The 14,238-nt window shown below is 46.8% G+C and overlaps 6 protein-coding genes across 6 annotated transcripts; 3 read left to right on the top strand and 3 right to left on the bottom strand.

Annotated features, from left to right (window-relative positions):
* Positions 1-4,435: 4,435 nt before the first annotated feature.
* On the top strand, positions 4,436-5,035 carry DFJ58DRAFT_737129 (uncharacterized protein; the record flags this gene model as incomplete). The annotated part of the gene is made up of 1 exon (XM_041386909.1): positions 4,436-5,035. The coding sequence occupies one exon, from the start codon at positions 4,436-4,438 to the stop codon at positions 5,033-5,035; it is 600 nt and encodes a 199-aa protein (XP_041235266.1).
* A 93-nt stretch (positions 5,036-5,128) lies between these two features.
* DFJ58DRAFT_737130 (uncharacterized protein) lies at positions 5,129-6,702 on the top strand (the record flags this gene model as incomplete). The annotated part of the gene is made up of 4 exons (XM_041386910.1): positions 5,129-5,716; positions 5,774-5,807; positions 5,861-6,021; positions 6,070-6,702. 4 exons carry the CDS (start codon positions 5,129-5,131, stop codon positions 6,700-6,702), a joined length of 1,416 nt encoding a protein of 471 aa, XP_041235267.1.
* A 1,424-nt stretch (positions 6,703-8,126) lies between these two features.
* Positions 8,127-8,700, bottom strand: DFJ58DRAFT_632439 (uncharacterized protein; the record flags this gene model as incomplete). The annotated part of the gene is made up of 2 exons (XM_041381224.1): positions 8,127-8,336; positions 8,431-8,700. Coding segments are annotated over 2 exons (480 nt in total), but the record flags the coding sequence as incomplete, so codon positions are not given.
* A 1,518-nt stretch (positions 8,701-10,218) lies between these two features.
* Positions 10,219-11,148, top strand: DFJ58DRAFT_737132 (uncharacterized protein; the record flags this gene model as incomplete). Its single annotated transcript, XM_041386911.1, has 4 exons — positions 10,219-10,432; positions 10,491-10,699; positions 10,755-10,925; positions 10,978-11,148. 4 exons carry the CDS (start codon positions 10,219-10,221, stop codon positions 11,146-11,148), a joined length of 765 nt encoding a protein of 254 aa, XP_041235269.1.
* Positions 11,149-12,436: 1,288 nt separating this feature from the next.
* On the bottom strand, positions 12,437-13,366 carry DFJ58DRAFT_825240 (uncharacterized protein). The gene is made up of 4 exons (XM_041392168.1): positions 13,291-13,366; positions 13,068-13,250; positions 12,725-13,021; positions 12,437-12,677 (listed from the first exon to the last, which is right to left on the bottom strand). Exons 1-4 carry the CDS (start codon positions 13,294-13,296, stop codon positions 12,477-12,479), a joined length of 687 nt encoding a protein of 228 aa, XP_041235270.1. The 5' UTR covers positions 13,297-13,366; the 3' UTR covers positions 12,437-12,476.
* A 97-nt stretch (positions 13,367-13,463) lies between these two features.
* On the bottom strand, positions 13,464-13,885 carry DFJ58DRAFT_848561 (uncharacterized protein; the record flags this gene model as incomplete). Its single annotated transcript, XM_041393648.1, has 2 exons — positions 13,464-13,739; positions 13,796-13,885. The coding sequence occupies 2 exons, from the start codon at positions 13,883-13,885 to the stop codon at positions 13,464-13,466; spliced, it is 366 nt and encodes a 121-aa protein (XP_041235271.1).
* Positions 13,886-14,238: the final 353 nt, after the last annotated feature.

A 14,238-nucleotide genomic window follows, 5' to 3' on the forward strand; every position in this document is an offset into this window, starting at 1 on the left:
ACTTACGCCGTCATACTCATAATCTCTCTCTTCAAGTGCGCAGAGACGCCGGCGATCTCAACGTCCCTGCAGACGAGTTACTTATCCCCATTCCTCCCAAACCGACGGGAACTGCAATACAGTATAGGACTGGTCCTTTGCCCACCACATTTTGAAATGCATCCCACTTCATAATAGCTCGTTTTTTCAAAAATCGTAGTAGACAGTAATATTCCAATGTACATGTAAATACTGCCAAATTTTTTTGAGAGCTATTGACAACGACGTTGGTGTGTTGTAGCAAGATCATTGAAAACAGCGTTATCTTTGACTTCACCAGTCCTTTGCCCACCTCGATTTAGATGTCACATCATGCAACACCGTGGATTTGTAATTCAAAAAGGCAATGAAAATTGATGATGTTATCGGAAGCTGAACAGCGTGACAGCCATGTGTGACAAGCTCGCCAAGATAAGACCTCCCATGTTCAATCTATGTACTCTGCAGAAGGAACAAAGGAGGTATCTATTCACTAGTTAGACTAGTGAGACGAGAACGAGCTCAGTAGTGTTAGGGAACAATACTAAATTGGTAGTACCTAGCGAGATGAGAACGAGCTAAGGTACATCAGTACAAGATAAGTGTGAGACATAACAATGATGCATACCTCAGTAGTGTTAGGGAACAATACTGAGGAAGCTCGTACGAGAGCGAGAAGACTATGTACGTAGCGGAATGATTAGCTAAGTCAAGCCGGAGAATTGATGTGCGGAAGTGTCATGCGGTACATGGTTCTGAGAAGCGTCTACGATGTATGGTGTCGAAGGTGGTCAAGATAACAGATAGATCAAGAGTAGGAATTGACTAGCTAACAGTATCCACAAATCCGTTGCAGGTGAAAATGATGTTTGAAGTATATACTTTGTATTCTACCAGCCACTTTTTCTCAAAAAAAAATCACTGATGTACTATGGCTCCCAACAAAATTCACTCAGGAAGGAAAAATCAACCAATTTGTGTCATGCACAACATTGTGAACATCAATTCTTTATCGTATACTATATAAATGTCCGTTGAGGCCTCATCTTTAATATCTTCCTATATGTTGATGTGAAAAAATGAAGAAATAATGAATTTTGCCTGAGGTGGGTAAAGGAGTGGGGGTAGGCAAAGGACTGGTCTTATACTGTACAACAATGGATCTCAGCCTTTAATCAACTCTCACCCACCTCTCAAGCTCAGGGCTCAGCCGTACTGGATACAATCATGCCTAAATCAACGCTTAGACCTAACGTCGCCTCCGTCTCAAAAGTTCTTTTTGACTCTTCAAAAGAACTTCCTGCAGGCTCTGCTTCAGATTCAACTTACAACTTCAGCATTCACAGCTTCGTCAATGACTTATACAGTGCTGGACAATACTGTCCTCTTACCCTCTTCACCAATCAGAACATGGAATGTTTACATCGTGAAGGACACACTCAAACGGTCAAAGGTACACGTTGGCGGCATCTCTCACCACCTTTTAGATCTCTCTCAGTTCGACAGCGAGCTTGACCTTGACCCGTTGTCCTGGCAGGAAGCATATCAACGCTACCTCACATGGATTGAAGAGATTGGTGATGCAGTTTCCCTTAAACGCTGGACGACTCACTTCACCACACTCTCCAAGGACAAGGCCATTAGAAAGAATTTTCAGGCCATCGTTGAATTCGATGTTGAGACCCATCAGAACTACACTCTTCGACCCCACCAACACTGTCAAACAGAATGGAATCATTGTCTCACCAAGAAAAAATACAACACGATGCAGGAGTTCATGTTCCGTGCCCAGGAGCAACTCCCACGTTCTTCTGCTCCTGATTGTAACGCACATGCTTCCTCTTCACGCTTTGAGCCATATGATAGGGATGCTAAACGCTTGCCCAAGAAGCACACTGAGGGTGACAACCCGTCCTTTCATGATGGCAAATCCAAGTCTTCTGACCCTATGTGCATCATCTGCGGACGTATGGGCCATCATTTCTCCGACTGCTCTGAAGAGACGTCGCAGAAAGGAGCACAAACTTTCTCGAAGTACCTCTCTGGCAACCTGTGCAAACATTCTAAGGGCTCACAGCTCTGTGTCACTTATAATCTCAACAACCCTCGATGACCCTGCAAATGAGATCATTCCGAGCAGCATATCTGCTCCTTCTGCGGACGCACAGAGCACAGTGCTCTCTCACACGTCTGTCTCTGATTCGACGGCCGAGATCTCTTTCTTGGATCCCACCAATGAGGATCACTTCTTGTTCTGCACCATAGATTCCTCTCTTGCATTGCAACCGCCTCCACGATACATATACTTTGATAACTTGCAGCATGTTCCCTCGCCTTATGACCAAGACCCTGACTACTCTCACATCATCACGCCATATTTGGCTGATAGTTTTGACACTCTCCTTTCACGCACGAATCTCACGCATCAATTCCCAGAACTAAGTTACAAACTGACTAACAGCTTCCCCATAGGTCATAACCTCTCTCCCCTCACTACCTCTTATACGCCCAATAACCTACCTGGCGCTGAAGCCTTCAAGGAAGTCTGTGACGAGTACGTCACAGAGGAACTTGCAAAGGGCCTATTATTCTGGTCCTTTCTCCCACAACGAGCTTTACGCCAAGATTGGTCATTTCCATTCGTCTCCGCTTCAAGCCGTGGTCAAAATGGGCCTAGATGGTGCTCCAGACAAGTATCGTGTCTGTCGCCATCTATCATATGCAGGCTCGATGAGTCACTCTGTTAATGATGAAATAGATGCAGAGGAGTATCCTACTGAATGGGGCACAGCGTCCGAATTTGCAGACATCATACATTATCCTCCTTCCATCCTGTACATATCTCGTTTCGGACGCACTGTGTGATGAGTTTGCGTTAGTCTTTTACACTCGCAACTTATTGTTTGAAGGCACGAACCTTTCTGGTACACATCCTGCATCATATAATGCATCAATTCATCATCCTCGTATAGTGTCTTCTCACGCTTTTCTCTCTATCTAGGTTCGTCATGCTCCGCCCGGGGCGCAACTTGCTACCCTGGACATTGAGGCTGCTTACCAAGGCATTCCATGTGCTCCCGATCACAAATGCTACCTAATCATTTACCATGATGGTAAACTCTACATAGATCACAATATTCCCTTTGGCTTAGCTTCAGCCGCAGGTTTACAGGGCGAGGTTGCCGATGCGACAGTCCATATTTGGCATGTCCTCGACGTCAAACCATCCAAAAAATGGGTAGATGATGTCAGCCTCTTCCGCTTTCCATCTGCGCATGGACTCTACCTGGGCATTTCCAATGGCGAAGTCTATAGATATGACTATGACCTAGAACACGCCAAATCTCTCGTTTCTCCGGCCAAGGTCCCATGGCACAAGTCAAAAGGACAATCATTCGAGGATACTGGGGAATACATTGGTTTTGACTGGGACTTGCTGCACAAAACCATTCTCCTTCTCGAGTCTAAGCGTCTCAAATACATTGCTCGTTTAGCCGAGTTCCTTGCTCTATACTTGGACAGACAAGCTCCAAAACGAGAACTTGAACACATCGCGGGCTTTCTCAATCACTCTACCTTCCCATATCCTCACAGTCGTTCATACCTTTCTAATCTCTATGCAGACATCGCCGCTTATGGCTCGAACGAGACGAGCGAGCTCTCCCCTAGATACCTCAGCCATTCCACCAAAACCGATCTCAAATGGTGGCTCGCTACTCTCACAGCGAATCTGGTCCCTCGCGACCTATCCCCTCCTCCTCCCACCAGAGACTATAACATCTGGGTGGACGCCTCAACAGGAACTGGTATCGGTCTCTTATGGAATGGACGTTGGGCCTTCTGGCACACAGTCGAAGACTGGCGGGGCCCTTCTCGGGACATAGGTTGGCTTGAGGCCACGGCCATTGAACTCGCCATTCGGCTAATTCATGCCAAAGGCATATCTAATGCCGACGTTCTGATCCGCAGTGACAACAAGGCGTCATCGCTGCCTTTCGCAAAGGTTGCTGCTCCAATTATATGATCAATCTCGCGATTTGCTGCTCAGAGGAGCTCATGCGAGAATCACGCGTGCTAGGCAGAAGTAGGGATGGCCGTGGGCAAGAGCAGGAGGAACTTTAGTCAATGTTGAATTTGCCTGAGTCACGTTCTCATATTCAGCATCTACAGAATATAACAGAATATAACATATACAATATTTAACTTATCCTGAGTCGCATTCTCTTATTCTATTCGGGTGGCATCGGGTCACACTGGGTCACAACTAGTCACACTTCTGGTTTGGTGATTAATATTGTAGTCATCGGATGGTTCGAGTTAATTACTACCCGTGACGCATTATTGATCTGTCGACAGCGGATTAAAACTTGCATCACTGCCAGTAGGCCCCTCTAGGGATTACACAGATGTCTCCTCTATGGACAAACTGACAACTTCCGAACTCAATCGTTTGATCACTCATGAATCCCAGAACGAATCAGACTCTGGCAATGATATAGGGCACTTGTTGTCCTTTATCTTCCAGTCCTTTAAAACTCATTTACCTGCTGCAGACACCCTTAGACATACAGACACATCACTACTCTATGACTCTACAACAAAAGCATGGCCTTTAGCACTTCCTGTGCAAGGTCAGAGTATCGAGAAGACATTCCCATTATTCCTTAACTCCCTCAACAAAGCACTTGCCAAATCCTTCTTGGCATGCACTCTCCCACCGCTATGGTATGGTTTGCATGCTACCAAACCCATCAGAGATGATGTTATTCAGTGCAAGCCCGATCTCTGCTTATTAAATGAGGTGGAACTGCAGTGGAGGAACATACTTGTTGTTGCTGAGCTGACCTCTAGCCATTATTCTCCTGAGGAGCATGCCAGAAGGACGCTTGATACGAAAGCATGGCTCATCTTCAGAGAACAGCCATGGAGGCGCTTCGTGCTCTGTCTCTCCTTTTGCAAGGAGTACCGCGAACTTAGGGTACACATATATGACCACTCGGGTGGGATTGTGACCTGACCGGTTGACATACATCAAGAACCTGACAAATTCAGATATATCATGGCGTGCATCGTTTACGGCACTCATGACTGCATAGGATTCAATTCCACAATGTCCGTTAACCTAACGCAATCTCTGTCTGCAGCATTGTGGGACCGGAAAGTGATGAATCTTTCTTGGCGAAAGAAAAAAGTCTTCAGCAACAAAATCCGCTCTGAGTCTCACGTGCAACATGAACCACATTCTATGGACCCATACATTGAATATCTCAAATCTCCTGCTTCTACCAAGCTGCCGCACGACGACAATGGGTCACCGTTACTCTCATCATCATCCAGTGATATTGTGATAGGAAAGATGAAAGTCAACGAGCACAAATATGATTTATTGAAGGTCCTCTTCTCTGGTCAAGGACTTGTAGGTCGCGGAACCATGTGTTACTTGGCCAGGAGGGATGGCAAAGAGTACATCATCAAGGATCACTGGGTGAAGAATAGCAGGAATGGCAAAGTGGACGTGCAAGAAAAGATGGATATTGTTATGAATGAAGTGGACATGCTGGAAGCGATGAAGGACGTCCCAGGTGTTCCCAAGCTCGTGGAATTCTGGCTCGTAGAGGTGACGCCGAACCAGCCCGACGATACGCAACTATATCACCAGAAAATACACAACAGCACGATTGGAATGTATCGTACACATGTTCGTCTCGTCCTGAGACCCAAGGCTCGTCATTTACAGAAGTTTTGAAGTAGAAAGGAACTCGTTAGGACATTATGTGACATTGCGCTAAGTGAGCTTACTGTGGAGCATGCCTGTTCTTGGACTAATCCCTGTTGTACCCAGTTCAGTGGTGCACATATGAAGAATATCGCATTTTGCACAGAGACTGCAGTCTGAACAATGCCATGATAGAGGACATCAGAGGTGGCAGTCGAGGGGTGTTGATAGACTGGGAATTTGCGATGCGCATCACGAAGGACGATATGTATCCTACCGGTGGAACAGTGAGCGGCATACACTTATTCAATGTTAATGTATTGATGTACATCCAGGGCACGATTCCCTTTATGTCGGTTCATGCCCTCACTGAGATGGCCCAAATCCAGTACACACAAAGTCAGATGGAAGGAACTCAACTTAAGACAGCCTCAAGCTTCAAACCCATCCAAATAGGAAGAGTCGAACACACCTTCCTCGATGACCTTGAATCCCTGTTTTATGTCTTCGCCTGGGTCTGTATCATGTTCAAAGGTCCTGCTGGTGCAGTGCGCCGCCTTGATGACACTGCGGATCGTCCTGTCAGGAAAGTGACACCTTGGCTACCACACAAATGGAATGGCTCGCCTTTGGATGCTCATGCATGTGCTTACAAGAAGTTCTTCTTTGTGCAACACCCAACAGGGAAAGCTCGCCTGCGCGAACAATTCGCCCCCTATTTCCAAGACCTCATTCCCCTTGCAGAGGAGTGGTATGAACTTGTTAAACAGGGGAACACAAGCACATACTTCAATGACATAACTGCCTTGCTAAACAAGCACCTTGACATCCTGGCAAACGATGAACGGGACCCTTACTTCGTGCTAGATCAAATGCAGTTACAGGAGTCGTTGAAAGGGCTGAACGATAAATTGAAACACATTGCAGAGGAGGAGGAAGAGAACGCCAAGGGACCAAATGTGGCATAAGCAATTTACAAGCACCTTTATTAATATTATTATCCTGTGCGCCCAGAGACATAATTACGGAACCCACATGACGTCTGAGTCATTGTGCCTGACAATTGATTTATCTGACAGCCAGAGCATCTCCAGATAAATTGTAGCATTGTCTGGGACATGAGTAGAAAGATGGGCCAGGGTTACGATTTAGCAGTACAACTCAGCTCTACACACCACTGAGCCTTGTAGCATTGCCTGAGACACAAGTGGAAAGACCTGGACCAGAGTTACTTGTGACTCAGCAGTACACACCACTGAGCCTTGGAAATCTGATAGAAGGGAGGGAGGGAGGTAGCCATAATGTCAGATGTGAGTAGAAATGCCTCGAACGTCACGACTTAGCAGTACATACTGCTGAGCATTGCAGAACAGAACAGGCAACTAGGTAACTAATAGCTCCTGAAAAACAAAAACTTGAAGTCATAGCGTGGAATGTGAGTAGAAATGCCTGAATGAATGTCACAACTTAGCGGTACATACCACTGAGCGTTGCGGAACAGAACAGACAAACTACTACTAGTAGCTCCTGAGAAACTTCAAGAAAGTCAGGTCGGTTGTTTACAAATGTTTATCTGAGTCTAGACTTTTAATTTAGTGTTTGTTGTTCTGTTATGTAGTCGCAATGCCTAGCAGTACAGACTGCTGAGCCCTAAATATAAATAGATGGTATAGCACTACGAGAGAGTACAGGTTGGCTGAGACTTTGAGTCTTGAATTTACTTTACACGTGACTTTATTTGCAGGTGTTTGAACTTTCTGACGAATTGATTCAGAGTCTTTCTTGCCTTAACTTGACTTATAACTTAATAAGTACCTGGCGTAACAGTCTGTACTGTGGCACCATCCCTCATCCCTCATCCCTTATCATCTCCTCCTCTGACACGACAGTATGTACTGTCATGTCTGCTGGACTTCGGTCGAAGGGAAGACTCAGCAGTACAGACTGCTGAGCCTAAATGGTATAAGAGTACACATACGGTCTGTGATTTTGACTTGTTGATGCGGCAGTCTGTACTGCCGTGTCTCTGGACTTCGACTGGTGGATATGACGGTGTGCACTGTCGTCTTGTCCTTACACTCTATCTATACAGGCTTATACCTCGACCTTGATTACCTGGCGCAATGGCCCATACTGTGGTGCCATCCTTATCCTCTCCTCTGACACAACGGTCGGTACTGTCGTGTCTGGTTATTCAACACTACACTACCGCAACTTTCATCCATCTAAATGTTTCATCTGACATTGATAACCTTTCGACTTGACGCTTTGTCAAACCTGCAAGCCATTCCTCATTGTATAATGCTTTAGGTAATCCATCCACTTCTGTTCTGGATGTCATTGGATTCCAAGCTGAGCATATCCGTTTCATCGGCTTTGAACCCTGGGGGGCAAAAATATCATCATCCATGATTCTTTGGTGATCGATGATATCCAATTCCTGTTCGATCGCACAGCGCCAAGTCATGTTCTTGACATGAAGAACTGTTTCAATATCATTTTTGACATCACTCTCCTCCGAACTCATTCCGCTCTCTCCTAACGTCTTCACTAGTCGCTGGAGCCACTGCCAGGCTGGAAGGTCTTCCTGGTTCTTGTCAGCCTTGTACTTAATGAGATGGTCAAGAACCGTGACTCTGCGAAAATATTTCTGAGAAAGTGTCAGTACCGGAATAATAGGGAGCTCTTAAACGCACATTTCTCTGATGCGTTGTCTGATGAGTCATTTTCAATAACTCATCCTTCTTCATGATCAGCCTCTGTTCCACCTCTGCAGGAGTTTCCAATCCGCCCTTTGGTGTAACCTTGGGTTGTGCGGCTGTCCAGACTGTACGCAGGCGCTTGTAGCGGTCTTGAAGAACTTCCCTGAAATATGCCTCTGACCTTTGGAATGGCCAATTCTCTTGGTCACTTCTCCTCTGCAATTCTCCAAGGAGCAAGCCAATGACTTTGTCATTCCAGGGGCTTTGGACCCACATTTAAGATCAAAAGCAAGATCTTTGCAATCGGGACCTGGGCCATCTTCGTATTCATATAAGTAGACGTCCTCACAACTAGCTGCCTGATGGAGTATGAAATTGGTGTCTTGGGAAATGTTGAAAACGTCCTTGAAGAGACATCACACTTCTCCCTATACATCACTGTAAGTCGCAGCTTCCATACCATGTTTTGACTTACCAAAAGAAAGTCTCTTTCATAGCTTTCCTTGGCGTCCTTTGCTTGCCGGAGTTCCTTTTTCTCGGTCTTTCTTCTCCACACATATTGCAGTAACATATCTCCGTATTATACGAGTGGACGGACATGCATAATATCCCGTATGATACGGGCCAGCGGACCATGGGCCGAGGGTAGATATATCCTCGACTGTGACGGATGGGCCGGGAGTGTTATTATTCCCGATGGAGACAGGTGGGCCCAGGTGGGGAATATGTAAAGTAGATGGGTGGGCCAATGGACATGAATTTTCAATAGACGGATTGGCCGAGGTAGTTGGATATTATGTAGATGGGTGTACCAAGGTAGATATGTATCAAATAGCCGGGTATATCAAGGGTGCTTGTTATCACATAGACAGGTGGGCCCAGATATATATCATATTAGACGGGTGGGCCGAGGGAGTGGTAAAAGATGTATTATATACAGGTGGGCCGACGGGAGACATATATTGCATAGATGGGTAGGCCGACGTGGGGGTATATAAGATAGATGGGTGGGCCCAGGAGAATGATAATTGTAGACATGATGGAGCTCAGCTAGTTGTATATCATCCAAATCAAAGGAGGTGATTATTCAAAGTCATCTAATGATGTGGTATGGCACGGAGCTTTGCAAAGGGGTGAAGTGGAAACTCGAGCGAAGTGTACCGAGTTCCGAGACCCGGGTATCGACAAACAAATATGTGATGTCCAGCACACTTCCGATCATCTGGTATCTCATTGAGCAATGGATGATAATAGATCTTTGAAAGCCAACATCATCCAAGCCTACCAAATGCCAAATGCCAAGTTCCGACCACCGAAAATTGAGTGAAGTGTACCAATATCTGAGCCCCAACTATCGAATCCCAAAAATCAACCATCGAGTCCCGACTACCGAGTCATGAAACCCGACGCCTGACCATTGAATCCCGACAATCGAGTATCGAGTCCCGACCAACGAGTCCCGTATATCGAGTCCCGACCATCGAGGCCCGAGACCCGAGACCCGAGATTTGAGACAAGTTCCAACTATGGTGTCCTGGGTATCAAAATCGAGTGAAGTGTACCGAGATCCGAGGCCCGGGTCTCGACAAACGAGTATCTGACATCCAACAGACTTCCAATCATGTGGTATTTCATTGAGCAATAGATGATAAGAGAAATAGATCTTTGAAAGCTCAGATCATCCAAGGCTCCCTTATCTGATCCTCTCAATCTCCACCCCCTTTAACACCAAAGTGCGGACATTCAGGATTCAGCTTCTGATCTCACAAGATCAATTCAATCATGGATGTTTCTTCCACTTCCGATGATGAAATAACCCTCTTGCGCACTTGGGCCCTGACTGTCACTCATGTGGCATGTGATTATACGGAACAGAAATTCAATGCAGAGAAGACAGGAGGAGACCCAGTTATACCTTCTCCAAACCTAGACACTGATCTGGTGATGGCTTGTGATCAATTGGTTGATCGGCTCATAAAGGCATATAAAAATCCCAGTGAGTCTTCCTGCAGATTCGGAAAATTCGTTTTATCAGTCAAATTGCTTCATCACAGTTCAGATGCCAATTGATATTGCAAGATATAGCAAATTGATCTCCCCAAAGGACACGGGGCGTAATGAAGAGAGAGAGGAAAAGTTGCTTGAGAGGTGTCCTCCTGGCCATGAGGGCACAAAGTTGATCGACATACCCGCGACAATTCTTGATGCATCCGGTGCCATCATCGCATGGTACCTCCCAGACGCCTTGACCGATGCCACCCAGGTGTGTTATATATATTGTGACTGGATGGATATTGAACATCAAATGGTACGTACAGAATGAAATTTGGGCGGCCTCGGATTTGCTAGCTCCCATGCTCGAACAAAGCATAAAGCTCAATGGGATTTGGCGGACTAATCAACAGTGGTTCACACCAAGCTCGGAAAATGATGTCCTAACTCCCGGATGCGTTAATTTATCTCCAGCATGGTTTCAGCAGGGGCACGAGGTAGGATCTGATGAGATGGCGATCTCGGTAGTTAAACTCACCAATCCCATAGAATCAGTCCGATCCGGAGGTATCTGCATCATTGAAGGGACCATCCTCCGAGAACATCCTCAAAGCCATTGCGAGGCCAGCAGCCATTGCCACAGCGGCACTCAGGGTGATGCATCCTGAGCAGTACTGGGCAGGGTTGCAAGCCTTTGCGAGCCTCGGAGAAAAGGCATGAAGCAAGGAACTGCCGAAGATGTCAGAGACTCTCCAGTACTGGGCAACGGTGTTTAACAGCCTCACCATCATATGCAATCGGGAAACCCCGAATCATCGAGACCCCTCATCGATTTCCGAATGCTTCGATATTCTCACTAGCGTGGGGAATTATTCTAATGCTCGGATGAGTATGCCAAGCCTGCAGCTAGAGTTAAGGTACGATCCGGGGTGCATGATTGCATTTTTGGGAAGGATTGTCAGACACGTGGTTCATGCAGTGGAAGGGGATCGGATTGCCTGGGCATGGTATATGAGGGATGCTGTTCATGTTTATGCTGGGATTCCGTCGTGTGGATGGGCAAGGTTGGATTGGAAGAAGTAGAAAGGTAGTTACCCGTGTTAGTACCCACCTTCAAATACATGATACTAGATGTCAGGCACTCCATACTCAACATTCGGGTTTCAGGTCTTGATAGTCGGGACTCGATATTCGATTTCACCGACTACCGAGTACCGGGTTTCGGGTTTCGGTACACGGTACCCGGTACTCGGTGATTCAAGAAAACAACTCCCAAAATTGATGAGTGTCATGTTTTGAGTTTTGTTTCGATTTGTTTCGAGTGTCGAATCTCGGGCTTCGGGCTTCGTGTTTCGGGTCTCGATAATAGGGACTCGATACTCGATGGTCGGCACTCACATCTCGGGCTTTGGGAGTCGATTGTCGGGACTCGGGTTTCAAGACTCGGTAGTTGGGACTCGATAGTGCGGATTCGGGTTTCAAGACTCGGTACCCGGTACTCGGGTTTCGGTACTCGGTGATTCAAGAAAGTGTCGTGGTGTTTGGAGTTTTGATTTGTTTCGTGTCGAATCTCGGGCTTCGGGCTGCTTGGGTTTTGGGTCTCGATATTGGGGACTCGATACTCGATGGTCGGCACTCAAATCTCGGGCTTCGGGAGTCGATTGTCAGGACTCGGGTTTCAAGACTCGATTGTCGGGACTCGATGGTTGGGACTCGATGGTTGGGACTCGATGGTTGGGACTCGATAGTCAGGCTGTGGGACTTGATTGTCAGGACTCGGTGGGGACTCAAAACTCGCAACTCATAGCAATGTTCGAGTTTCAAGTCTCGTCTCAAATCTTGGGCTTCGGGACTGGATATCCGGGACTCTATGTTTGGGACTCAATATTTGGAACTCAAGATATCTGGATCTCGATGCTCAATATTTGGTATGCAGGACTCAGCATATAGCAATAGGTCAGATATTCGAAAGTCAGTATGTAATTTTCAGTACTTATTTCATCATGTACAGAATTTAGACTTCAACATTCTGAACTGAAGGACTAGAACTACTCTGGTCCCCTTGGGTTCAATTTGGTTAGGACGGCGGTGTACATCTGAATCTCTGCCATCTTTTCACGGATGCCAGCTTGTTGATCCTCAATCACTGTCAGGAGGTGTTCCCTCATCCACCTCAGTGCCTTCAGTGTTGCAACCGAGCTTTCATCCACCTGCTCGGGAACAACAAGACGTTCGTCCTCAACGCCAGACTAGAAAGGATTAGTCATCACTCAAGGAAATTCTGTAAAAGTCTTACTAGCCAATGCTGGTAGTGACAGACACAATTAGCGAATACCTGATCCCATGGCCATAATTCGTTCGGGATGGCAGTTGATCTGGTCCACCATGGAGTACCATAGGTGGATACAATGCGGGAGGGATCCCCCAGATCTGCAGCGTCTTGAAACTGGCATAGGTGGGATGAAAAGATGTGGTCCGGAACCATGTTCCAGGTGAGCTCGGGAATCAACTGAAGAATATGAGCAACCGGGCTCGGAACAACCGAAATGATATTCCTTGCAGCTGAGTACTGCAGGATGGGAGTCACAAAAGTCTGTTGGAAATGTCAGCATTGACCACCACAGTCATCAGCCTCTTACAGCTATCTCCCATTGCAGCCCGGCTTTAAAGTGCGTGATCCGAGTAGCAGATGGCTCCTGGGTGTGGGCAGCCTCCATCTGATATTGAGAGATGGACGCTCGGATGCGAGATGCAGCCATTGACATTGTAGCTGCAATATCTGCCTGAGTGAGTGTGAGGGGTCGGAACCCATTGCCGGAAGTCTGAGAATTAGAAGGGGATGTTGGGGGGAGTATGCAATACAGACATGGTTAATGCAGGATTATGAAGCTGGAAATGACAATGACAATGGCAGTTGGTTCGGAGGTCAAGATATGAGCCACTGGTTGATTGATAAAAATTTTCAAACTCCGACATGGGTCGACCCGGCCAATTCCCGGGACTAAAATGTTTGGGTCATCGTTGGCAAAAAAATTTCATTCATCTCGAGCATCTATAAACCCGGTCTTCAGGTCTTGAAATGCTGCCTGGGCATCCTGTGCCAGAAATGAATACATTTGGGATTGCCTTCCCGAGTAGCATGCATGACCCGGAAGGTGTTTCACCAATGATTCGCGCATCCTGTCACCCCATTGGGTTGCTTTCCACAAGAAAAAGTTACATGTCCAATCCATCTCCAATTGGACCAACATCATTTTCTTCCTTCCATCGATCCCGTAGTGCCTTTGCCCGGAGCCAATGAACTCGGTAAACTTTGGATGACTCCGTCAGCTGAGTGCGGGACAACATCAAGCATGCCCGAACTCACATTCCTCATTCCACGAGTGATTGGGACCCCCAAGGTCGACTTCGACTGACCAGAACCAAGTGAGGGACTCGTTTCGCTGACCTCGGGCATTGGATCGCCGACGGCAGTGCTGATTTGAGTTGCTCTCGAAGCAGGGGTTTGTATTTCTGAACCTGGTCTTGCCTGGCTCCAGTTGCATCATTTGCTTCCTCGTCTTCGTATATATACTGGCATGGAGGGACACTGCCTGCTGCACCGACGTCACCTGGGACCAAGCTCGAGTTTTCAGGGCCTGGATTTGGCTTGCCTAACTGTTGTTCGAAACAGAATCGCCTTGTGCACAAGTGAATTCGGAGGTTGTGAAGGGAGTCATTGGCCTGCCCTTCACGAAGAGACATCTCCAGCGGAATGAGATCGTCTTTTGCTGCCATACAGCGTCTGCAATCGATCTACCCCGAGGTTGA

This window comes from Suillus subalutaceus (genome assembly GCF_016647625.1).
Source record: "Suillus subalutaceus strain FC151 chromosome Unknown DFJ58scaffold_325, whole genome shotgun sequence".
Classification (NCBI taxonomy): domain Eukaryota; kingdom Fungi; phylum Basidiomycota; class Agaricomycetes; order Boletales; family Suillaceae; genus Suillus; species Suillus subalutaceus.

Bases quoted from the DNA above. Each gene is read 5' to 3' on its own strand.
- DFJ58DRAFT_825240 (XM_041392168.1), bottom strand. The intron at 13,022-13,067 runs GTAAGAGGCTGA...CATTTCCAACAG, and splicing joins GGCTGCAATGGGAGATAGCT to ACTTTTGTGACTCCCATCCT. The intron at 12,678-12,724 runs GTAAGACTTTTA...AATCCTTTCTAG, and splicing joins GTCACTACCAGCATTGGCTA to TCTGGCGTTGAGGACGAACG.